Source organism: Engraulis encrasicolus, chromosome 1 (assembly GCF_034702125.1).
Source record: "Engraulis encrasicolus isolate BLACKSEA-1 chromosome 1, IST_EnEncr_1.0, whole genome shotgun sequence".
Classification (NCBI taxonomy): Eukaryota; Metazoa; Chordata; class Actinopteri; order Clupeiformes; family Engraulidae; genus Engraulis; species Engraulis encrasicolus.
Window position 1 is genome coordinate 44,961,223 of NC_085857.1, and position 26,698 is coordinate 44,987,920.

A 26,698-nucleotide genomic window follows, 5' to 3' on the forward strand; every position below is an offset into this window, starting at 1 on the left:
GATGATGATGATGATGATGATGGGTGTGTGTGTGTGTGTGTGTATGTGTGCGTCTGTGTGTGTGTGTGTGTGTGTGTGTGTGTGTGTGTGTGTGTGTGTGTGTGTGTGTGTGTGTGTGTGTGTGTGTGTGTGTGTGTGTGTGTGTGTGTACCCTCGCCTGTCAGTAAAGCCATGTTTTTGCACTCAAGGTTTCTCTGTTAATAACAAAATTACCAAGAAAAGCACAAAAGTCTTTGCCAGACTAATCATCCCCTACCCATGTTGTTCCCAAACTGGGGGTTGGGACCCCTAAGGGGTCATGAAGGTAATGCAGGGGGGTCGCAAAGAGAAGACACTTTGTATAATAAATGGGAAATACACAGTTTAACAGCTAACAATGTTATTCATCGGTTAGTAACTCAATTCACTTGTATGGTTAATATATACATAGTATATTAACTTTTCCTGTGAATTAAAATTGAAATTTAGCAACAACTAAAACTATGGCGCTTTGAATATGGGGTATGGGAGGCCAAGGAAATATTCTCAGGTACCGAATTCTAACCAAAATGCATCAACATAACATGCACAAATGATTCAAACTGCCGTGCTAATTATACACATTTCTCCTGGGGGGTATTCCAAGAACCTGGCACAGTAGAAAACCAGGTGCAGTTAACCTTCAGGTAAATCTTGTGATACAAGAGCGTGGAATCCTCTTAACTACCCTTATGAAAATCTACTGTGGTGTATAATGGTTTTACCATGGTATGAATGCTGTAACCATGGTTATAATGTGGTTTTATGTAGTTCTACCATGGTATGTCACAGTTACTCCAAGTACTCTGAACCAACCATAGTTTTACTGTGCAAGTTGGTGAGTGAGTGAGTGAGTGAGTGAGTGAGTGAGTGAGTGAGTGAGTGAGTGAGTGAGTGAGTGAGTGAGTGAGTGAGTGAGTGAGTGAGTGAGCGAAACACAGAGTTGGCAGTGGAGGGTTATTGTGTGTGTGCGTGCGTGCGTGTGTGTGTGGATGGGGGTGGGCTATTGTTGGTGTGTGTGTGCGTGTGTGCGTGCGTGCGTGTGTGTGTGTGTGTTTACTAACATTTTCTGGGTCCTGGTTTCATTCTGCATTCTCCTCCATGATCAAACCTGAGGAGAGATGACAGAAGAAAAACACAGTGGACATGAGGAGGTGTGGAGTAAAGCACATGAGAAGAGGAGAGGAGAGGAGAGGGGGAGAGGGATGAGGGGAGGAGAGGAGAGGAGAGGAGAGGAGGAGATGAGAGTAAGATGAGGAGAGGAAGATGAGGAGAGGACGATGAGGATAGGAGAGGAGAGGAGAAAGGAGGAAGATGATGAGAGGAGGAGATGAGAGGAAGATGATGAGAGGAGGAGATGAGAGGAGAAAGGAGGAAGATGAGGGGAAGAGAGGAGGAGAGGAGATGAAAGGAGAGGAGGATGAGGATAGGAGAGGAGAGGAAGATGAGGAGAGGAGAAAGGAGGAAGATGAGGAGAGGAGAGGAAAGGAGAGGACGATGAGGATAGGAGAGGAGAGGAAGATGAGGAAAGGAGAGGAGAAAGGAGGAAGAAGAGGAGAGGAGAGGAGAATGAGAGGAGAGGAGAGGACATTGGCCCTCATTTATCAAACTTGCGTAGAAACCATCGCAGAAATGAGCGCAGATCTCGTCGTACGACGAAGCTCACGTGAGATTTACTAAACATGTGTACCTCTCCAATCCCATCGTAAAAGCGAGCGGCTGTTGATAAATCCAGCGTCTGAAAACCATCGTAATTAGAATAATCACACCTTCTCTAAAACGGCGGGAAGGAGACCACACCCCTAAGTTTGCGACATGGAGAGGCGCAAACCGGCTAAAACATCCAAGTTTCTGGTTGATTGACAGCTTGAAATTAGGCTTTACGCGAGGTAGACAACAAAATACCACGTGGAAATAATCAACAGCAGTAGTCAACAGTATTTCGGTTCTCAATGTAAGGGGTAGAGATTGATTTCCAAATAGCCTACTTACAATGAATTGTTTGATTGACTACAGTAGACATAATGAAGATATTTTTATAGCTATATTATTATATTAAATAATAATTTACTTTTTAAAATATGATGATAAACCTTTTGTAAACGAGGTCAAGAAAGGGTTCCTACGTGAAACTGGCAAACAAACAGTGCCCAAACCATTTGTTGGGGATAGGAGAGTTTTACATGTCCAGTGCGCTGTCCTTCTCGCGCTCACGTGCGCCCTGCTTCTCTCCTGCGCTCCAGTCCTTCGAGGGGACAGCCCTACCTTTTGCCATCTAAATGGACGACTATAAAGTGTTATCGGACACACGGGTCAGGTGTGTATTCGGATAGTCGTGCGTAATGGCGAAACTCAACCGGGAGATTATTACTGTATGTAGGCTATTGATTGATGTGCGCCTGAACTCCCAGCTATTAAAAAGAAAGGACGTCGGTCCATTGATTCCACGACTGAAGGCACATTCCAATACTCGGCTGTATATTGCACAATTATTCACACATCACGTCAAATCACAAATTAGAAGTATCTTGCAGTTGTTGACCTATATGCCAAACTAACGCAGCGCTCCCAGGAAGGGTGCATCAATTCAAACAAGTAGAACTTGGCTTATAGCCAAAATATACAATGTAAAAACATTTTGTAATTATGTAGGTCACAAATTTATGATAATGAGTTGCTGCGCTACAACTGCTGCTCAAGTTGGTGATCATCGTCATCTCAAGTCCAATTTGAAAACGGCGTACACCGTCTGAGAGCAGTCGTAGGATTTCATCTTTCCTGCGCTTACGATGAGATTTGATAAATGCCAAGTGGTCGTAGAAAAAGAACGTACGCACGACGTACGTACGATTCTCGTCGTATGCTGCTTTGATAAATGAGGGCCAATGAGAGAAAGGAGAGGAAGAAGAGGAAGAGAGTTCAAAGGAGACTAGAGCTTACTACATCCAGCCACAGCACTGCTGAGAAAGTTCGCTTGAGACATCTGACAGCAGCAGTGACTGCCATCAGCCCTGAGCGCAGCACACTGTAACACAGGTGACTACTAGGGACACTGCAGCAAACTGTGACACAGGTGACTACTAGGGACACTGCAGCACACTGTGACACAGGTGACTACTAGGGCCACTGCAGCACACGGTGACCAGTGTTAATTTCGTCAACCAGGACGATGACGAAAATATTTCGTCAACGCCCCTTTTTCCCGTGACGATGACGCACAAAAATTGCTTCCAGAACATAAAAATATGACGAAAATAAAAATTGATTTTCGTTAAGGAGACTAAGACGAGACAAAATTTACAAGCCATGGACGAATGGACATTAAAAATGTAATTGTTTAAAATTAATTTGTAATTGTTATTGTTTCTTGAACTTCATAGAAGATTAGGCGCTGTTGCCCTGTTTGTCTCTGCAGGCAGTGCCTGGCGCTGGTGCGGCTCAATCAGTAGTAGCCTAGTTCAGTGAGTCCTGTTCAGTTGAGTTTAGGCCCTAAAATGTTTCCCAGAAAGAGAAAAAGAAAGAGCCGACGTTGAGGCAAGTGTTAATTTTGAAACATGTTCAACAACCCTTTTGTCCATAACGAAGACGTGTGTGTTTGTGCAGTCATGATAATAGTGCTACCATCACTCGCGCCAATCTTCCTCTGATGCTGTCATTTTAAACCTCCTCGAGCTTCCTCTCTTCTCCTTTCCACTTACGCATACGCCGACGTCCGTTGTCTGTTCTTTTGTAATGTTTGCTATATTGGTTGTTTAACCGTATGAATAGGCAGTTTGCAAGCAAATCATGAAGATCGGATTCATGCATTTATTTAGATCAGACACACCGGGAGACGGGTGCGCTAAAGGGGAAAAGTTGTTTAAGTAGTCTAAACAGGGGCACGGCCACCGTAGTTTTGATAAGAATCAATGTGTGGGCGATCAGGGTTTAAAGTGCGGAGAATTGAAACTTGTTCCCGTCGAGGGCAACGCTAAAAGACCCAAGGCAGTCGACATCCCTTCCATGCGATGCGTATTACAATAGCGTCTCCCAGACATCCCAAGTTCTAAAAACTCATTGCTTAAACTTGGAGATGCTTATCGACCCTCGACATCCCGACAAACAAAACAGCATTAGTGTTCAACCATTGTTTGTCAATGTCCTTTCTGTCGTCCAGTCTGCATAGAACAACTGCCTACTTTTTCTCCAGGACTTTCGCAGGGCGTCCTACGAAGTGCGCGTAATCTATTTGAAGTATTCCAGGAATGACGCACGAGGCATTATCTTTCTCTGTCCCGCATTGCCAATCGAAATAACATGAACTTGCATAGTCTAAAATCAGGAATATTTTATCTGACTCGCGGCCATCGGGGAGCCACTATCAAATATCAGAGAAACTTCTTGGACTTCATTGGGATGTCTGGTCTCCCCACTGCCTGCAATCTGCAGGCTATGAGTCACGCGGTCAGGTGAAGAAGAGCTTGTAGCAGTGTTTCCCATACATTGAGGAAACTATGGCGGCCCGCCATAGTTTAAATTTGGCCGCCATAGTTTCCGAAAATGTTTAAAAAAAATATATATATATTTTTTAATTTTTATTATTTTTTTATTTTTTTTACGATTTCCGTGTTTGTTAAAAGCGATTTCGATTACGATTTCCTTCGCATTTTCCTCCTGTAGTAAATATATCCTATAGAGAAAACCACAAGTGCTTGAAAGAGAGAGGGATCAAAAGCCTTGTCAAGTTGTTGTAGTTAACTTGGGTTTGGGAGCAATAAAAAAAAGGGACAGTTGGGATGAGTTTACTAACACTCCCCAGGCTTTGTTTTACAGTTGTAATGAGTTAGGTGACAGTCCTTCATTGACAAGGCAGAGGAGACATCGGGCTGCATATAGAAATGTATGTGTAATGAATGTGTAATGAATGTGAATATAGACATAAATGTGTAATATGTTGTTCAGCCCTTTTAATGGGAGGAATTTTGAAAAACTGGCCCTGTGACCAGCACCCCTCATGTAGAATGTGTGTGTGGGGAAAAGGCATAGCCTACCCTACCCTCTTAGACCCTTTTTGTTTATGCGTTAACAATTTCACAGCAATCTTAAATTCTTATCTCTGCTCCTATTTTGCTTTATTATTTTTTTCATTACATAGACCCCTGCATGTGTATTATGTAGCCTTATTTCTCAAAATATAAATGGCTGAAATGTAGGCGTAGGCCTATAGTTTCTCCATGCGCCAATGTCATACTGTACTCATTGTTTTGCCATTTTGCATTTACACTGAGTGAACCCCCCCCCCAAAAAAAAGGCCCGCAAAAACACCCGTGAAAAGACCCCCCCCCCCCCCCAAAAAAAATCCCGGCTGCCCCCATAGTTTCCAAAATTTCTGTGGGAAACACTGTTGTAGCCTACGTGATCAAATTCAAAAGCAAATAATACGCAGCAGCTTCTAATGCGAGAGAGAGAGAGAGAGAGAGAGCACAACCTGCACCTGGAAGTGTTTGTGTCTAATACTCCTTTGTTCTATGCTGTTGAAATTACTTTTATAGGACTGATTTGGGTTTTGGTGGAAAATAAGCTAGTAACAATGTGAATATCTGCTGCACTAGGCTATCTAGTAATAATTTGTGTAATAATTTGACTGAAATGACGAAAATGTGAAATGTTGACTAAAATGACTAAAATTTGACTAAGATTAAAATTGATTTTTGTCATTGTGACAAAGACTAAATGTTTAAAAAGTTGACGAAATTAACACTGACGGTGACACAGGTGACTAATAGGGGCTCTGCAGCACACTGTGACACAGGTGAATACTAGGGCCACTGCCACTGCAGCACACGGTGACACAGGTGACTACTAGGGCCACTGCCACTGCAGCACACTGTGACACAAGTGTCTACTAGGGCCACTGCCACTGCAGCACACTGTGACACAGGTGACTACTAGGGCCACTGCAGCACACTGTGACACAGGTGACTACTAGGGCCACTGCAGCACACTGTGACACAGGTGACTACTAGGGCCACTGCCACTGCAGCACACTGTAACACAGGTGACTACTAGGGCCACTGCCACTGCAGCACACTGTGACACAGGTGACTGCTAGAGACACTGCAGCACACTGTGACACAGGTGACTACTAGGGCCACTGCAGCACACTGTGACACAGGTGACTACTAGGGCCACTGCCACTGCTGAGTGCAGGTGCTGCAACTCTTGGTTAGAGAGCAGGAGAGCAGAATAAATCAAATCCCTTAGCGGACCATGTGCTGTCCAACTTGCTGCTTCATGTGTAGCCATTCTGCCCTAACCCTCCATGAAATATGTGGTGAAAACATCCTTGCCACCAATAAAATGCTATAAAAACCTCTCTCTACAGACTGCAAGAATAGAGTGTTTTCCGTTTGTGTATTGCTCCTTGCATTTCCGCATACATTAAGCCCTTAAGGTCGTATAGCAGTTTCGCTGGCCACAGTGAATTCTGTCTGCAAACTGTTGCAAATTGACCTGGCAACTTGTTGCCCATGCCCCCTCCCCTCCCTTACTCAGGAGGCCCTTTAAGGTCAAGGAAATACTGCAAACGAGAAAAAAGGTTGTCAAGTGGGGTTAGGGGGGTGGGGGGTTTAATAGGTGATAAGAGAATTGGCTGCCCCTGTCCCAGTCCCGACCCCATCCCAAGTCGTGTTTTCAATTGACAAGGCGCAGTTCACCGCCAGCACAACTCCCCCTTGGTATTACAATCCCAGAGCAAGGGTAACAATTAAGTGTATTTTCTCCCAGGCATATACAGTATGAGTTGGACCAATACGGCATTGCGTTCAGCGGATGCAGACAAAAATTAAGTCATTTGTGGTAAGATTTTTGCCGTCTACAGTGCCGGATGCAGCCCTATAACAACATAGTTGATGTGTCAGAATTCATGTTTCCTTCATGTGAGCCACCATTGTTGTCCCTTGCTTCTCCGCTATGTCATATCACATGAAAATCCTGCTCTGCGATCCTAAGTGGCTCAGTAATGTTTCACTCCTTTGAGGTGACACAGACAAGAGGGAATATCCAGTTCACACACACACACACACACACACACACACACACACACACACACACACACACACACACACACACACACACACACACACACACACACACACACACGAACAGACAGAGAGACAGACAGACACACACGACCCCCACCAGACAGACAGACAGACAGACAGACAGACAGACAGACAGACAGACAGACAGACAGACAGACAGACAGACAGACAGACAGACACACACACACACACACACACACACACACAATGGAGCGCGCACACAGACACAGAAACACACTTACCTGAGAGTCTCTAGTTTACAGCTGGGTTCATTCAGTCTGTCTGAGAGTTCCCTGACACCTGAGTCTCCTGGGTGGTTGTAGGTAAGATCAAGCTCCTTTAGGTAGGAGGGGTTTGATTTGAGGGCAGACGCCAGGAAAGAAGAACCCTTAGGTGAGATCTGGCAACCAGACAACCTGAAACAAGAGATCCAGTCTCCTAATTAGTAGGAAAATGGTCATGTCAATGATGGCAATGCATCAAGAGTACATCTATCTAAAAGTATATATCTATCTATCTAGAAGTATCTATCCATCTATCTATCTATCTATCCATCCATCTATAACCAGGCGAATAATCAATGCTCTCCTCCATTATCTACTGTGACTGAACCCTGAGCATGGCACCCACTCATCAAACTGCTCCCCTGCTCCGCCTGTCACATTGTCCCCCTTTTCACAAGTACGATGTGATGTGCTGAGTGGGAAATTGTCAAATTGTTATTTAGCTGTTCATATCATGGACCAGCTAGTTTGGCCCTCTATGAGAAGTAAAATGTCTTTACAGATCACAATGTACTTCTGTATTTCTTTTCCTCAAAGGAAAGGTGATGATGTTCAATTTTATCTTGTGTTCATGTGATTCAATATAAGGCTATAAATGGAAAGCTTTGAATGACAAACAGTTGTATGTGACAATTTACTGTGACATGTTACTGGTGTTACTGGGATGTGTGAGTTCTCTCAACTATCAAGTGATATGGCCAGTAGTCACTGACTGCATGTTCTGTCAATTTTCCTGAAATATCAACTGCTCTTCATCTGCTTTTCTTAAACATAAACAATACACAATAGACACTGCTTTCAAAATGATTCAGCTGTTTGCATTGTTTGTATACGTACATGTAGGCCTTGATTTGATAACATGGTACAAATGTCACACTATTCACCTGAGTGTCTCTAGTTTGCATTGTGGATGTCTCAGTCCCACACAGAGCAGCTCCACTCCTCCGTCCTGCAGGTCGTTGTCACTCATGTCCAGTTCTCGCAGAGGGGAAGATAGCCGCTGCAGCACTGATGCCATCATGTCACAGCTGGCTTTGGAGAGGTCACACCGGTTGAGCCTTTTTCAAAGGAAAGAGGAATGTGATTACCTTTCAGCACCTCCAAAATACAGTTCATATCACACTCTTATTCCTTTCCAAATTGAATGACCAGTTTGTGTAAATAACCTGTGTTTGTCTGTCACCTTAGATTCACAGAGATAAAAACCTATTTGTGAATGTTGGACTGTACTCTGGCGCTCAGCCTTAAATCCTCATCCTGACACTGCTATTAAGTTACCCACTGAATGATGTCTCAAGTAGGACACATCTGATATACCAAAGGACTGGTCTCTACATGTCTCTACAAACGCTCCGCGTTTCAGGGATATAATAATTAAATGACACGGTCAATAAGGTAAACGAAGACGCTTTTGCACACCTCTGTAGTTGGGCAGGTGCGTAGGATGCTATCCCAGCGGGGTTGTCAGTCAAGTACAAAGAAATCCCACACACTGTCCATTCCACCAACAAACTTAACACATTCACTACGCACCCATTGCTTCGACTTGCCAAATCTCCGCCTCCGTGGAGAAAACAGTGAAGTTGGCATTCTAAACTGTATAGTAAGCAGAAATCAGGGAACAGCGCTGCCATCTTACCTCAGACTAACTCAGCTGCCAACAGCAGTTTTACTTGTAAAACAATATTTTTTGGGGGAAGGATTTTCGCATCTCATTACCTCACTCCGATAAAGGAGTCATCAGTACCACTAACTTAATATTGTAGCCTATCAGAGACGGCAGGTTACGATAGACAAATCCTTCCGTTGTTGTCTGTGTAGGCTATTTCATATTAATAAATGTATTTTGGGTAGTCATGCATTCGTAGGCCTAATAGCCAACAATTAATTTGATTTACTTTACTCAAAGTTGGTCAGAAGTCTGTTTATCAGCGGTGTTTTAAGGGAGGCAAACCCAAACTTTGCCCAAATTTTGAGTTCTCATTATGATGTCATAATGTCTTTGCGAGATTTTTAACACAGACGTCTATAGGAGCTGTAGAGTGTTCCAGTAAAATTCTAGAAGAACCTCTAGAAATTCCTTACTCCTCAATAGATGCCATACGTGATGGATAGTTCTAGTTGTGGAGTCATCCATATTTGGTATGACCTGTTACACCTGTTCACAGAATGGGCCACGACTCCAGTATTCTCCTATGTCTTTATACGGTGTCATCGTGGTAGGTTACGGATGTAGGCTACTCCGAGCACAACCGTTAGAAATATCGCTTTATTTTCCCCAGTTAAAATGATCCGACGCAAAGGGAAACCAAATTTAGTTCGCTGCTAATCTGCTAATATAGCGCAATACAGTCAGCAGTCGGCCACATTTTCTCATTCGGAAGTAGGCCTAATCTAGTTTCGGTCCAATACAAAAAGTACCAACATATTGCCGTTAAATACGGCGAAACATTAGGTGAACCATTATGTTAAGGACGACAGACCTCGGCCTTTATTTATTTTCACAAGTTTACGGATTTAGCAACTGGACGCAATTCACTATTCCCATAGAGGCTACCTTTCTCAAAGCCCATTTACCTTTGAAACGGTGATTTTGACGGTGCTCACTTGTAAAACTACAGCGGCAGTACCAAGACTATAATATTTGCTGGATAATATATGATGACAGGTGGAGGACACTTGTGTCAGAGATTATAGGAGTATATTATCCAGTCTCTCCGCTTGTGTGTCTTCGAAGCAAACTTTCTATCCACAGCTGATACCTCGACTCGAGCGGAGCGCAGCACAACAAATGAAGACCTCTAAACTAGCGCTCTGATTGGTCAATATTTTCCCCCCCGACACGTTGCTGGCCAAGGGAAAGGCCAGCGCGAGACCGTTGCAAGCAGAGCCATATCTACGGCTCTGGCTGGTTGCAAGTCTACAGAGAAATTTATAAGGGCCCGTGAACACACTTTGCTATTGGTTTTTCCCGTATTTAAGTGACAGCGCCGTAGTTTCATGTCAAAATCCGTATCTGCTACACAAAATGCGTAATTGGGAGGGAAAGTAATCTCATCGCCCCCTGCTGGCAACGTTCCAAGCCCCTGCAACAAATGAATGGGTTTTTTCTTTGTAAAATTACATCTCGGCCCTGACGACGAAGTAGAAGTAGTGACAGTCATATAATATGCATGTTGGACCGTTTTATCGAATCGGGTGGTAAAATGTTCGGTTTTTCATTGATCTGAACTGAATTTAATATTCTTTAAAAAGCTAGTACAGAACTACACTGACTGGTAAGTGTGACGTGTTTACTCCATGTAATTAGCATAGCCAAATTAGCATAGCCAAACATGAGCCAGAGAGGTGGTTACTCGTCACCACAGAAGCCATCATATCTACTAGAGAAGTTAAAACCAAACCAAAATAATCGTGTGTATATATGTTTAATAAGAAGACAATGTGGAACTCACAGGATTACAAGAATGTGAAGATATGCGAAGAACTTGCGTTCATTCGCGTTCATTTGTTTCTCTGTGTTGTCAACGAGGCGCGAAGCACAGCATGCTGGGAGATGTAGTTCGTTTCCGACCAGATTGGCACAATTTCTATTTTTCTTAAAAGGGCAAAAAATGACTTAGGATTTTCACAGGTAGTAGTTCATCCTATTGTGTACGCTGAAAAATGTGTCTGGTGTTATAGTTCCTAGTCATATATTTGTGGGATTTTTTTAAAAACTCGTCTATGGGAGTTTCAATAGGATTGCCCTGGTGTTTGGAACGTAACCGCTAGGATCGCTGTTTTCCACTTTCCCTCCCAATGGTCGGCAGGTATGCATGTGCCTAAAATCCATATAAACTTGTGCAAATTGTAATGAAATCATCATATATGCATAATTTTGTAATGCTGATTTCATATCTGCTTCTGAACTCTCACACATAATGCACAACATGCCACTGTTCATATATAAACGTGAAAAAAAATTGAGAGACTTACTGGTACATGCCGATTTCAATAACTACAGGCCAAGACGATCATCACAAAGACTACTGACTCCAATACCCAATGGCAATTATCGCTGTGGTGGATGCGCGCAATGTAACAACACCCAGTAAGTGCAGTCTTACCGCCACCCCCACAATAGTAAGTAATTTCCGATTAAGAGTGTGATAACCTGCAATTCCACACACATAGTATACACCCTAACATGCCCATGTGGTCTACTATATGTGGGTAAGACCACACGCCAGCTGAAGCAACGGATAAGTGAGCACAAAAGCACTATACGTCGTAATGACAGGGACTATCCTGTTGCAATCCATTTTAACAACTTTAAACATGACATCTCGACACTACGCTTCTGTGGTATTGAACAGGTTCGACTACCAAGGAGAGGGGGAAATCACGACCTGCTCCTAAAGCGGCGTGAGGCTTATTGGATTTACACCCTACAAACACTGACACCAAAGGGATTAAATGACGAGTTCAATTTAAATGTGATGCTCAAAGATTTCTGCCCCTTTTTGTAACCATTATATGGGATCCACAAGATATTCCACGTTTTGTTTTTAAAAAAATGTCTTTATTTTGTATAAAACATGTCTTTATTTTGTAAAGAAATGTCTTTATTTTGTATCCTCTTTAATCTTTTTTTAGATTTTGATGATGGTGAACACTTAATACAAGCGGTATATGGCTTCCTGACTGAAGAGACGGGCGTTTCCCCACTCCAAACAGGTTCCGCAATGGATAGGCGATGTGGCAATCTATCAATGGAGTGACGTGACCTGCGCAACATGACCTGATTGGTCCAACCTAGTCAACCAAACTTTTCAAAAGTTTTGTGTTTGAATTGTGTTTGTAACTTTACCTGAAGAAGGTCGGATGACCGAAACGTTGTATTAAAGTTTGTTGGTGGAATGGACAGTGTGCGGGATTTCTTTGCACTTGAAGGTCAATAAGGTGCAACATCAGAGTAACAAAGGGGAAAGTGGAAAAGAGTACCACTTCAAAGGGCTAGGTACATGCCAATACAATTGTGGTATCATTACACATTGGAGACATATTACATTACATTTTATTTTGATACTCATGATATCCAGACATTTAAAAAGCCAAGACCCAAATCATTGGGCATTGACAAGCCGTGACCCACTTTAGTACACACACAGTGGGACTTCCATTTCACTGTGCACCAACAAAGTGTGAAAGTAATTGAAACCTTGTGTTGACTAAAAAAATAACAACGCTTACTGACCTTAATATCTCCAGGTTGCAGTGTGGGCTGTGAAGAGCAGACAGCAGCTTCTCTCCTGACTTCTGCAGGTCATTGTGACTCAGGTCCAGCTCTCGTAGGGGGGAGTTTGGAGTCTGCAGAGCTGAGGCCACAGTCTCACAGGATGCCTCTGTCAGTTTACAGCCAGCAAGCCTGCCAGGACAATACAATATATAATCTGTTACCTTTAGTACTTAAGGGTATCATATGTTCCTTTCAGTATTCAGGTCTGTCCAACAGCAGATCAAGTAAATGGTGATCTACTTTGCTGTTTCTCAAAGGGGGCTTTACATAGCCTGGGCGAAAGCTGACTGTTGACTGTGAAACAGTCTAGCGAAAGCTAAGAGGAATCCGTCTCCATGGAGGGTGGTCTGATCTTACTCTGCGATTTAAATTAAAATTAAAACTCATATTGTGCTTTATACACGAGTACTACATTTTTGTTTTCTCCTGACTGCTCGAAACTAGCTGCACACATCAACCTCTGATTGTTGGAAACAGCGGTCATGGGCTCATGTTGTTGGCTGCCAGTGTCTTCATAAACACCATGTTGATAAACAAAAAAACATCTATTAGCATGACTGTTACAATAAAGTGTCACAAAGGCATAGACACAAGTGTGAATAGTGTTACCTTAACCAATGACTTCTGCGTCATCACTATCAACTGTTTGCTAATTGGATAAACAGTGAGCGAACCGAGCTAGGAGGGTTTCGCCAGATGATGTACAGAGCCAAAATGTTTGGGTGGAGTACATAGGATGGCATCGCTAGGCTAGGCTCTACACCCCCTAGTGGGCATTAGGGAGACCTCGGGGGGCATAGAGAAGGAGACATCTGGTGGATCAGTTGCAAATCCATTTGCATTTGTCTTTTTTATTTTTATAATACTGAGGGGCTTATGATGAGGTCAGGGGAACATGTCTACAAAAAGGTTGAGAACCACTGATCAGTTTTATGTTCTGCTGTAGCAAAATTAAAAACCACTAAGATTTTATAATTTCAGTCACAATGTCATATAAAGTAACTGCTCACAGATAATCACAAGCTGTGTGACTGGAGAAACACACTTCCTTCAAATAAAGTCATTCCCACAGAAGTGAATATTTTAAACATAACAACTGACTGCTGAGCCAATACTACAAACATTCACACATCTGTGACAAAAAGTTAGAACTTGAATTTGATAGGTGTGAACTCACAGAGCCTTTCTGCAGCATCGCACAGCTGGGACAAGTCTCCTACGACCTTCAGGAGAGGTCTTGTATTTCTTCAGATCAAACTCATCCAGCACTTCATCAGACATCAGAAGCACATGGGCCAAGGCAGAGCAGTGAGCCAGTGAAAGCTGTTTGACGGATCCCTTCTCTGCTTTGAGGAAAGCTTGGATTTCATCATGGACAGAGGAGTCATGCATTTCCACTAGACAGTGGAAGAGATTGATGCACCTCTCGGGGGAGATGTTTGGTCTCTGCATCACCTTCAGGTTCTTGATTGTTTTCTTCACACTCTCCGGGCTGCTGTGTGCGTGTGTCAGGAGGCCAAGCATCAGTCCATGATTTGACGTCAGGGAAATGCCATGAAGGAAACGAACAAACAAATCAAGATGTCCATTCTTGCTTTCCAAAGCTTTGTTCACTGCACTCTTCAACAGCTCATCAAGTGGCAATGTTGGTATGCTGGCCTTTCTTTTCACAAATTGTCCCAATACCTCCGCATTCTTATTTAAGTAAGATGAGAACACATGCAGAGCAGCGAGAAACTCTTGGATGCTCAAATGGACAAAGCAGTAGACCTTCTGATGATCAAACACACATTCCTCCCTGAAGATCTCAGTGCACATTCCAGAGTACACTGATGCTTCACTGACATCAATGCCACACTGTCTCAGGTCTTCTTCATAGAACATAAGATTGCCATTCTCCAGGTGTGTGAATGCCAGCTCCGCCAGTTTCAGAATGACACTCTTGTGGGATTCTAGAAGCCTCTGCCTATCTGCGTCAGTTTCCTCTTGATACTTCTGTTGCTTCCTGGTGGTCTGGATGAGCAGGAAGTGTATGAACATCTCTGTCAGGGTTTTAGGGGCTTCCCTCCTGTCATCTTCTTCCAGTATCTGCTGAAGGACAGTGGCGGCGATCCAACAGAAGACTGGCATGTGACACATAATGAACAGGCTTCTGGATGCTTTAATGTGTGTAATGAGTCTGTCGGCTAGACTGTGATCATTGATCCTCTTCCTGAAGTACTCTTCCTTCTGGGGATCACTGAACCCTCGTACTTCTGTCACCAGATTGACAAACCTCGAGGGGATCTGATTGGCTGCGGCTGGTCTGGAGGTTATCCAGATTCGAGCAGAGGGAAGCAGGGCTCCTTGAATGAGACTCGTCATCAGCACATTCATGGGTGACAAATGTGTTGCATCTGAAACCTTATTATTTTGAAAATCCAATTGAAGTCGACTTTCATCCAGACCATCAAAGATAAATATGATGTTGCAATCTTTGTATTCACTATTTTCCAATACACTAAGCTCAGGGTGGAAGTCAAGCAGGAGCCTGTGAAGACTATGTTGGGCATATTTAACTAAATTTAACTCACGAAATGGAAGCACAAACATGAAATCCACATCCTGATTAGCGTTCTCTTCTGCCCAGTCAAGGATGAACTTCTGTACTGAGACCGTTTTTCCGATGCCAGCTATCCCCTTTGTCATGACAGTTCTTATGTGTCCCTCCTGTCCAGGTAAGGGCTTGAAGATGTCATTGCAGTTGATGGCTGTGTCGTCTGTAGTTTGTGGTCGGGATGCAGCTTCTACCTGCCAAACTTCATGTTCATTATTCACGTCTTCACTTTCTCCCTCAGTGATATAGAGCTCTGTGTAGATCTTGTTCAGGAGTGTTTGGGCTCCTGGCCTTATGATGCCTTCAGATATACTCTCAAATCTCTTCTTCATTTTGGCTTTATGGCTCATCAGTACACTATTCAGGTCACAGTTTCCTTATGGCATAAAAACAAAGTTTAAAGTCAGTTTAATCTTGAAAATAATACATGACCTTATATTCTTAAGAAATTCTTAATTGTAAATGTGTTGTTGTCATTTCTATTGGTGTATATAAAACATTGTTTTTAAATGAAATATAGTACAACTCACCTGCTAGTCTTGCCCTTTTAGCTGGAACATGGTCAGTCAGGATGTGGTTGGTGTCTGCTGCGTGCTGACCTAAAGGAGGCTGTGGAGAAGGCTGTGCTGTGCGCTTGAGTGGATTTACAGGACCCTTCCCCAGTTCTGAGGTTGGGTATAGAGGATATTGTGCAATGACTTCAGAGGGCTGTAAAGAGGACTGTGCTGCACGCTTGTGAGGATGTAGAGGATCCTGCCTCATCTCTGAGTGTGAGTATGGAGGATATCGTGCAATGACTTCAGGAGGCTGTAGAGAGGACTGTGCCGCAGGCAAATGTGGATTTAGACTATTCTGTCCCATCTCTGAGTATAGAGGATGCTGCTGCAGGTATGCATGTTGGTATGGAGACGGGTGAGGCAATGATGGAGGTCTGGAGAGATGACGTTCCAGCATTTCATTGTGGTGGTAAAGGGAAGGATCTTGCATGGTTACAGATGGGTTTTCAGTGGGTTGTGTCATGGATGCAGAATGGTATAGCGGATGTTGTGTCATGGATGCAGAATGGTGTGCAGAAGGTTGCGTTATGATTGCATTGGGATTTACAGTAGGTTGTACCATGGTTGCAGATGGGTTTACAGTAGGTCGTACAGCGGCTACAGAGAGGCTTAGGTTAGGTGGTACAATATACGCAGAAGGGTATACATTGGGTTGCACAATTGTTGTGTATGGAAGAGTTTGTGCTATAGGCCCGTGTGAATGCAGGAGAGTTTGTGCCATGGTTGTGTCGGGGTTGATAACAGGTTGTGTTCTGCATGTTGTCCTGCACTGGGGGCAGCTGTAGTCTCCTGATGGACCAGACTGGCTGCAGAAGCGGCTGATGCACTGGCTGCAGAAACTGTGTCCACAGGTGGTGATGACCGGGGAACTCAGGGGCTGGTCACATATATCACACCTGGACAGCTCGCTGGTTAGACCATTTCTGAACCCACTGCAAAGGAAACAATCATCATCAATATAACATTTTAACTGCATTGTGCAATTAAAGGCAAGCTGATAACAAGGTTTGAAAAATAATAAATATAAGACCCTTTAGGCGCTTTAGTTTAGTTGTATGAAATGTTCGCTTGTAGGTACATTTGTGCACAGATTTTTTTTAGTTTGAACACTCCTTTGGATTAGTCTTCTTTTGAACTATTGTATGCCGTTACTAATTAATTACAGTAAACAAAAGCACGCACTTGGTTGAAACACTGAAAAGTTAAGCTGACTTTGACACAAAAAAGAGCTCAACGCAACATTTCCATCCTTGTCCATGCATTGGTATCAGTTCGATATTGACAGATGCATTCTGGATTTGCTTTAATAACTCAATAAAGTAAAACTATCTCTATCTCTTAGCAATTTGGGCAATGAGCTTGATCTACACGTTTCCTAAGGGGACTGGACATGCAGGTCTGCAAAAAAAAAGGATCCTCATACAGTATGTTTCCTCAGGTCGACCAGGACTGTGCCGGTGCATCAATACCAAGGAATACTAGCAGATCTGAAGGCATTCCAAACCAGCCACCTTCGCCATCTGAACAACTTCAGACCCGGGCGAATATGACAGAAACTCAAGGGTGGTAATTGGGCTTTAATCTTGGCGTCACCTGACTCTCCTCACTCCCTGTCAAAACCCACTGCTGTTGACTGCGCTCATCGTCTCCATACAAGCATCTCTCCACACACACACACGCATGCAAGCACCCACGCACGCATGCGCACGCACGCATGCGCACACACGCACACACGCACACACACACACACACACACACACACACACACACACACACACACACACACACACACACACACGAACACACACACACACGCGCACACACACACACACACACACACACACACACACACACACACACACGGTATATCACCTTGCTTCATAATGTGGAGGTGCACTGCTGAAGTTGGGAGGATCAAACATTGACCAGCTACTCTTCATGGATACACAGCTGGGCACTGGAGAGACTGGTCTGGGCTTCTCTGGTCTGGCACACAAGGAGAGATAGATTTAGCAAAATAGCAAATTCACATACACACACATGCACACACACTACATAAATCTCACAGAGATATTATGGCAAATGTATAGAGGTGCTCCGATTGCTCGGCTGCCGATCATGACCGGCCGATAATGGCCAAAAATAGCCTGATCGGTGATCGGAAAAACATGCCGATCAAAAAACCGATCGAGAGATATTAAATTCCTCACGCAACCATTTGCCTTTACACCTGGCGCTGCATGTAGGCGCTGGCTCTGCACAGCTGCAACTGCACCAAAAGAAGGCATCTTTGCTTGTCTATAACTTTTCGCCATTCCCCCCTTCATTTCCACCATTCATAACCATATCTGCATCAACAATGATCTGATTTTCCGATCCATGCGCCGTTTACCTGAGTGACAATGTAATTTGCGATTGAGTACTCGCCAGTGAGGATTCCCTGATTGACGCTCCCAACCCAGGACGCTCCCATTTCATCTCGCTCCCACTAGCCAGACTATCGGTACCACCGCCATATGACGGAGCTAGTTATGTTGTTGATGTTAGTTTTTTGTTTCTAACCCTAACCCTAACCCTAACCTTAACCCTAACCCTAAATTGCTTGTATGTGGCAGTATATGATAATACATGAAATATAATCGGGTGGGACCGCACGTCCGGGAGTGATAGAAACACCTGGGACCGCACGTCCGGGAGCGATCTCAGTTGGGAGTCTCCATCCCCTTACCCCAGTGAGCCATGTTACGTTATAACCTGTGTAGTTGCCTTGGTCAGCACGCGACAACTTCACGTTGTCTGCACAAACATGTCAATTATTGTTTTCAAAGTTGTAATTGGCAGTCAGTCGATTAGTTTGATAGTCGCTGAAACACCAAACGGCGACAGATGTGGTTAAAACTTGAGAGAGAGATTCAGAACGGTAGTGGAGCACTGCAACTGTGGACGGTGACAGAGAGGGGAGGGGCTCTCCTCACGAGGCTGCTCATTTAAAGCGACAGGTTGTTTTTTTCTCGTATGTGGAAGACTATTTGATGTAATGTTTCAGTTTCAATTCAATCTTAAATAGTTTAGTTATTCTATGCAATAACTTATACATTGATTAATACTGTAGACTGTATTACCAACACTAGTCTGAAAGATAATAATAATAATAATAATACTAATAATAATAATAATAATAATAATAATAATAATAATAATAATAATAATAATAGCCTAATAATAGACATGTGCAAATTAAGATTGATTGGTTTATGGGCAGAAATGGTATTCAATAAGGATAATTAATAGGCTATTAAAAAAAAATAGGAAATCATTTTTGTGATCGGCAATGATCGGTAATCGGCAGATAAAGATTTTTGGTGATCGGTATCGGTGATCGGACCCAAAAAATGGTGATCGGAGCACCTCTACAAATGTAGAAAGGAAAACAATTTGACGTCTAAATGCAATAAATGTTATGTCACCTTTGTTCATAAGGTGGAGGTCCGCTGCTGAAAGTGGGAGGCTCAAACATGGACCAGCTACTCTTCATTGACATACAGCTGGGCACTAGAGACACCGGCCTGGGCTTTTCTGATCTGGTACACAAGAGGAAATTATAGCTTTATCCAAAACACCTCGATTTGGATAATCCATTCCAGTTTATGCTGCAGTTGTTCAAAAGTCCGGTCCGCATTTTCCATCACACCTTCAGCGCACGCTTTGGAATAGGAGGAAATCTCACTCACCTTCGTAGCCCTCTCGGCTCACACAGGCGCAGGCAGTGTAAGTTTTTCAGTCTTTCATTTCAAAGAGTGTTAAAACTGTGCCAAGTTTCTGTGAACAGTTCAGACACACAGTATTGCACGCTGCATTCCAATCTGCCTGCGTTTCAGATGGTACTTCAGTAGCATGCGCTAGTGATGGCGAAATAAGGCTTCCTGAACCAATGAAGCTTTCAGGCAAAAATGTTCGAGCTTTCGAAGCTTCTCGAAGCCTCAGTTCTCACTGGCGCCATCTGGTGTGCAATGAATTGGCACAGCAGGCATTGATTTCATTTTAACTTTTTTTCTCGTGTCTTATTTGTCCGTTCTGTTTGAGTGTGTGTGTGTATGGAATTAATTACTCGTGATTGTGGAACACTCAAATCAAGGTTAACGCTGACCCTGTGTTATCGTGGAAGTGAGAGAGCATCATTGTGTGGAGGTCGGCGCGCAACTGGGAGTGATCGGCCATAAACGCAACACAATAAGCAGCCAGTGTGAAATCCTACTGACTTTTGTGCCTGCCATGTACTTACCTGCCCACAAGATGCCGCCATTCTGCCACTGTGTGCCTCTGAATTCCTATGAACTTTTTTGCTCGCCATGCACTTACCTGCCCACATGATGTCGCCCTTCTGCCTTTGTGTGTTTTGTTAATTTGCCCCTCTTTGTGATTGGATGATTGGATTATTGTTGATGATGTACCGGCCTATTTAAGATCCTGATTTTTCCTTTGTCTTTGCTGAGTTTTCCTGCGAGCCACAGTGTGAGTACCCCTTTTTTCTGTGCTGCCAAATCCTGAACACTTGTTTTGATTTTTGACTTCTGCCTGCATTTTTTGAGAACCTGAAAGCCTATTTTTTGTGCCGAAATACTTTTTGTTGGAACTTTGAATTTTGACTGAAGATTTTTTGTTGCCATTGGACTGCTGGCTGTGAACCTTTTTGTTTTGACTCTGGGAACTTTCACTGAACTGAATTGAACTGAAGAACTGCCTTTTTGTATCCTGTGTTTTTTTGAAAGTAAAGAAAACTTATCATCAGAACTCATTGCTTCTCTGCATGTCTGTCCAAGGTCAACCACCCAACAAAATTCCTGACAGAAAAACTCAGCCAACGATGGACGGAGCAGAGAAAATACCACTCCCTGAATCTGATTCCATGGACATTCCGGAGCCAGTGCCCGCCTCTGCCTCAGCACAGAACTTGGGAATCACCTTCCAGCACCTGGTGACGGCTGTCGGCAGCCAAGAAGCCACCATGCAGCGCCATGAAGAAGCCCTGTCCCAGTGGGGGGCACTTATGCAAGAACACGCCAGTATGCTGAATGAAATCCATCAGGCCCTTCAACTGAATCGGCCAACACGACCAGCCCAGCCCCACCAGATGCACCCGGCCCCCCAACTCCAGCAAGCCCAGATGCACCCGGCCCCTCCTCTTGGTCAACAGGCACAAGTGACTGCTCCAGCTGCGACCTCCACAGAGCGAGTGGCCTCTCACCCCACGCCAAGCCGTGAACCCCGCCTGCCAACTCCAGAGAGGTACAGTGGAGATCCAAAGGGATGCAAAGGTTTCCTGACCCAGTGCCGCTTGTCCTTTGACCTCCAGCCTGCCGCCTACCCTACTGAACATTCTCGAGTGGCCTACGTCATAACTCTTCTCACCGGGAGAGCCCTGTCCTGGGCTACCGCACTCTATGACAACAACAGTCCTGTTTGCAACTCCCTTACTGCCTTCTCCAAGGAGATGATGAAAGTCTTCGCACCAGATGTCAGTGGTCGCACAGCAGCCAACAAGCTCATGCAACTTCGCCAGGGTCGCCAGTCAGCAACAGACTATGCCATCCAGTTCCGCACCCTAGCAGCTGAAAGTGGTTGGGGAGAGCAGGCCTTGCTCACAACATTTTACCATGGACTATCCGACCGTATCAAAGATGAGCTAGCCTCATGGGAAGAGGCTGAAAACCTTGAAGTGTTGATTGCCCGTGTTATTCGTCTGGACCACCGACTCCAGGAGCGTACCAAGACCCCAAGAAGATTCTACCCCTATGCGGTCCCCGTCAACGACACCCCTGTTCCACAGTCCTCTGATGGCGGTCCAGAGCCCATGCAGCTGGGTGGCACGCGGCTGTCCCAAGTGGAACGTGACCGGCGTATGAGGGAACACTGTTGCCTTTACTGTGGAAAGCCTGGACACTTCCGAAATGCCTGCCCTGAACTAATGGGAAAAGCCAAACCCCGTCCAGCACCAGGAGACCTGTGACGGGGGTGAACTCCTCTCCTGAGCTTCCAGTCTCTGGCTTTTTAACGCCTCTTACCATATCCTGGGGCCACAAGACACATTCTCTACAAGCCCTCATCGACTCCGGCGCTGCTGGCAACTTTATGGATATCTCTCTCGCACAACACTTGAACATCCCAACATCTACTCTTGATCCTCCTCTTTCTGTTACCGCTCTGGATGGACGGCCTTTAGGAGCAGGCCTTGTTGAATTGACCACCTCTACTATTCGTCTGCAGATCGGTGAACACGAGGAGAATCTCTCATTCCACTTGATCCAGTCTCCTGAGTTTCCGGTAGTCCTGGGATTCCCCTGGCTCACTCTCCACAACCCACATCTCGATTGGAGTTCCTGCACTATCCGCGGATGGAGATCTACTTGTCACAAAACCTGCCTTGTCTCAAGCTCCTGTAGGTCATCTGTTCATCCACCCGAGTCAACCCGGCCTCCACCCGAGTCAACCCGAGCTTCTCCCGAGTCAACCCGAGCTTCTCCCGAGTCAACCCGAGCTCCTCCCGAGTCAACCCGAGCTCCTCCCGAGTCAACCCGGCCTCCTCCCGAGTCAACCCGAGCTCCTCCCGAGTCAACCCGAGCTCCTCCCGAGTCAACCCAAGCACTGCCCGAACTGTCCAGAGTACCACCACAGTACCATCATCTGAAGGAAGTGTTCAGCAAAAAGAAAGCAGCAACTCTACCGCCTCACAGGTCTTATGACTGCACCATTGATCTGCTGCCAGGCACCTGTCCTCCAAGGGGGCGCATCTTTTCCCTCTCTGCGCCAGAACGCATTGCCATGGAGGAGTACATCAAAGAGGCACTGTCCACAGGTTTTATCCGACCCTCTTCTTCACCAGCAGGGGCAGGCTTCTTCTTCGTAGGCAAGAAGGATGGAGGGCTGAGGCCATGCATTGACTACAGGGGCCTCAACAAAATCACTGTGCGAAATCGTTACCCTCTACCCCTCATGTCATCAGCCTATGAACTTTTGCAAGATGCAACCATATTCACCAAACTGGATCTCCGTAATGCGTACCATCTTGTCCGTGTCCGTGAAGGAGACGAATGGAAGACTGCTTTCAACACCCCCAATGGCCACTACGAGTATCAGGTAATGCCATTTGGCCTCACAAACGCCCCAGCTGTTTTCCAAGCTCTCATCAATGACGTCCTTCGTGACATGCTGGACAGATTTGTTTTCGTATATTTAGACGATATTTTAATATTCTCCAAGAGCCTCCCGGAGCACATCCAACATGTCCAATTGGTTCTTAATCAACTCCTCAACAACAACCTTTTCGTTAAAGCCGAGAAGTGTGAATTCCATGTCCCTACAGTCTCTTTTCTTGGCTACATCATTTCCGAGGGCAGAATCATGATGGATCCTAAGAAGGTGGAAGCTGTCAAGGATTGGCCAGTACCCAGTTGCATCAAAGAGACACAGAGATTCCTGGGGTTTGCGAATTTCTATAGAAGATTCATACGCAATTTCAGTTCCATCGCTGCCCCCATTTCTGCTGCCACTCGAAAGGACAATTCCCCCTTCTCATGGTCCCCTCAGGCCAACCAAGCTTTCAAAAACCTCAAGCAGCGCTTCACTTCAGCTCCTATTCTCTGTCAACCAGATTCCACCCGAGCTTTCATTGTTGAAGTTGATGCCTCCAATGTTGGAGTTGGAGCGGTACTGTCCCAGAGGTCCCCTGATGGCAAAGTGCACCCTTGTGCATTCTTCTCAAAGAAGTTGTCTTCATCTGAAGAGAATTATGATATCGGCAACCGGGAACTCCTTGCTGTTAAATTGGCTCTGGAGGAGTGGCGGCACTGGCTCGAGGGGGCTCACCACCCTTTTGTCGTCTGGACAGACCATAAGAACTTGGAATATATCCAACAGGCTAAACGATTAAACCCCCGGCAGGCACGATGGGCCCTCTTTTTCAACCGGTTCAGTTTCACAATCTCCTACAGGCCAGGTTCCAAGAATGTCAAACCTGATGCTCTGTCTCGCCAATTCCAGCCAGCCAACCAAGACAGCCCCCCAGAGACAATCATTCCAAGATCCCAACTTGTCGCACCAGTCCGCTGGGAAATCACCTCTGTTGTCCAGCAAGCCCTAAACAACGATCCTGCCCCTCACACTGCCCCTGCAGGCCTCCTGTTTGTTCCTCTCGCTGCACGTGGACAAGTCATTCAATGGGGTCATGCCTCCCATCTCACTTCCCATCCTGGATCCTCTAGGACACTTGAGTTCATCGAACGTCGCTTCTGGTGGCCAACTATGAAAAAAGACATACAAACCTATGTGGCCAGCTGTCCAAACTGTGTCCAGGGAAAGGATCCACGTCAGAAACCCCAGGGTCTTCTTCACCCACTGTGCATTCCTCGTAGACCTTGGTCGCACATCTCTCTAGACTTCATCACTGGCCTACCAGCCTCAGAAGGTAACACCACTATTTTGGTCATAATTGATAGATTTTCTAAATCATGTCGTTTCCTGCCCTTGCCAAAATTACCTTCTGCCAGTGAGACTGCTAGACTTGTGTGTGACCATGTTTTTCGAGTTTTTGGTCTTCCCCAGGATGTTGTCTCTGACCGCGGGCCCCAATTCACCTCCTGCTTCTGGCGAGCCTTCTGCAAACTCCTGGGTGCTACTGTGAGCCTGTCCTCTGGCTTCCACCCTCAATCTAATGGGCAGACCGAGAGGCTGAACCAGGACCTGGAAGCTACCCTGAGATGTGTAGTATCTGCCAATCCATCCTCCTGGTGTTCCCAGCTTCCTTGGGCGGAATATGCTCACAACACCTTGAAGTGCTCTGCCATTGGTATGTCACCTTTTGAATGTCAATTCGGCTACCAACCATCTTTGTTTCCTGAGCAGGAGGTGGATGCAGGGGTCCCATCAGCCCAGCAGTTTGTGCGACGATGCCGGCGCACCTGGAGAGTGGCCAGGCGGGCCCTACTGAAGGCTTCCCAGCAGTACCAGCAGCAGTCCAATCGGCACCGGAGGTTGGTCACCTTCAGGCCCGGCCAAAGGGTCTGGCTCTCCACTCGAGATCTTCCGCTGAGGGTGGAGAATCGCAAACTGGCGCCCCGCTTCATCGGGCCTTTCAAGGTGATTCGCCGGATCAATCCTGTGGCCTACACCCTCCAACTTCCCCGCTCCATGAAGGTCCACCCGACCTTCCACGTCTCCCGCCTCCGTCCGGTGGTCACTTCGCTGCTGCTTCCTGCCCCCAGGCCGCCGCCTCCTCCTCGGCTCATCGACGGCCAGGCCACCTACACCGTCGATCGGCTCCTTGATTCACGCCGTGTCAGGGGGGGGCTTCAGTACCTCGTGGATTGGGAGGGGTACGGTCCTGAGGAGCGGTCTTGGGTGCCGTCCAGGGACGTACTTGACCGCGCTTTGGTAAGGGACTTTCATCGCCTGCACCCTGACCGCCCTGGGATCGTCAGGAGACGATCTTAGGCGGGGGGTACTGTGAAATCCTACTGACTTTTGTGCCTGCCATGTACTTACCTGCCCACAAGATGCCGCCATTCTGCCACTGTGTGCCTCTGAATTCCTATGAACTTTTTTGCTCGCCATGCACTTACCTGCCCACATGATGTCGCCCTTCTGCCTTTGTGTGTTTTGTTAATTTGCCCCTCTTTGTGATTGGATGATTGGATTATTGTTGATGATGTACCGGCCTATTTAAGATCCTGAGTTTTCCTGCGAGCCACAGTGTGAGTACCCCTTTTTTCTGTGCTGCCAAATCCTGAACACTTGTTTTGATTTTTGACTTCTGCCTGCATTTTTTGAGAACCTGAAAGCCTATTTTTTGTGCCGAAATACTTTTTGTTGGAACTTTGAATTTTGACTGAAGATTTTTGTTGCCATTGGACTGCTGGCTGTGAACCTTTTTGTTTTGACTCTGGGAACTTTCACTGAACTGAATTGAACTGAAGAACTGCCTTTTTGTATCCTGTGTTTTTTTTTGAAAGTAAAGAAAACTTATCATCAGAACTCATTGCTTCTCTGCATGTCTGTCCAAGGTCAACCACCCAACAAAATTCCTGACAGCCAATTAAAATAACCGGAAAGAAATATAATGAATAGAGTCACATTATATGAATTAATTGTAATTCAAGGGATACCAACAAATATCAGTTATCTACCACTTATATTCGAACTCACACTTTTAAACGTAGCACTGTGTCGCCTTCACCACTATGCCGGGCTGGCAGATGATTTCTTGGTTTACTTGGACAAGTTTAACAGAAGGCTGCCCTGCGAAATCAAGAACTAGTTGAATTATCATCACGTCGCTACTACAGGGATTTGATCTGATGATCCTGAAAATCCAGGTCGGACAGTTTAACCACTGTGCTAACCGCTTGACTCTAACCGACATAGCTGAGTTTCCTTCTTGTAGTCAATATGAATCAACTTGCAAAGACTATTACAACCCGCACAAAACCTATAATAAATAAAATAGGTCTGCTCTCTTATTTAGCTGTAGCTTAGTACTAGTAATTGCTGACAGAACTGTCTCATTTATGGTTGCTTAGCGGTAGAACTAAAACAAGTTTCCACCTCGTCTTCGGAAGCGTCTCACTTTGAAAAACTACTTCAAAGGGAATTGGAGGTGCATAGATTTTATTTGGACATTTGGGTCAATCTACGGCATGAGCTGAATTTATTGTAGAGTGGAACCAAATCAAAGTCGCTAGCCAACATCAAGTCTCAACACACACACAGCAAATCTTGAAAACTTGAGAAGTGCTCCGAGGCGCAGAAAACTCGTTTGGGTAGCGACGCGCAATGAAACTTCCACGCTCCTCGCAACATGTGAAGCCTCATCTGGCATTGTCATGTGG

General features: G+C 45.2%; 1 protein-coding gene across 3 annotated transcripts in view; it reads right to left on the reverse strand.

Annotated features, from left to right (window-relative positions):
• The window catches only part of LOC134452734 (NLR family CARD domain-containing protein 3-like), a 62,060-nt gene that overhangs the window by 3,617 nt on the left and 31,745 nt on the right, over positions 1-26,698 (reverse strand). For 2 of the 3 annotated variants that reach the window (XM_063203295.1, XM_063203304.1), the window contains 7 exons: positions 17,691-17,804; positions 15,792-16,750; positions 13,843-15,637; positions 12,624-12,794; positions 8,269-8,442; positions 7,343-7,516; positions 1,083-1,129 (listed from right to left, as the gene is read on the reverse strand). In XM_063203295.1, the coding sequence (XP_063059365.1) occupies positions 1,083-1,129; positions 7,343-7,516; positions 8,269-8,442; positions 12,624-12,794; positions 13,843-15,637; positions 15,792-16,750; positions 17,691-17,804 (3,434 nt within the window). Of the gene's footprint in view, positions 1-1,082; positions 1,130-7,342; positions 7,517-8,268; positions 8,443-12,623; positions 12,795-13,842; positions 15,638-15,791; positions 16,751-17,690; positions 17,805-19,285; positions 19,400-26,698 lie in introns of all 3 variants that reach the window. The other variant, XM_063203287.1, reaches the window with a different exon arrangement.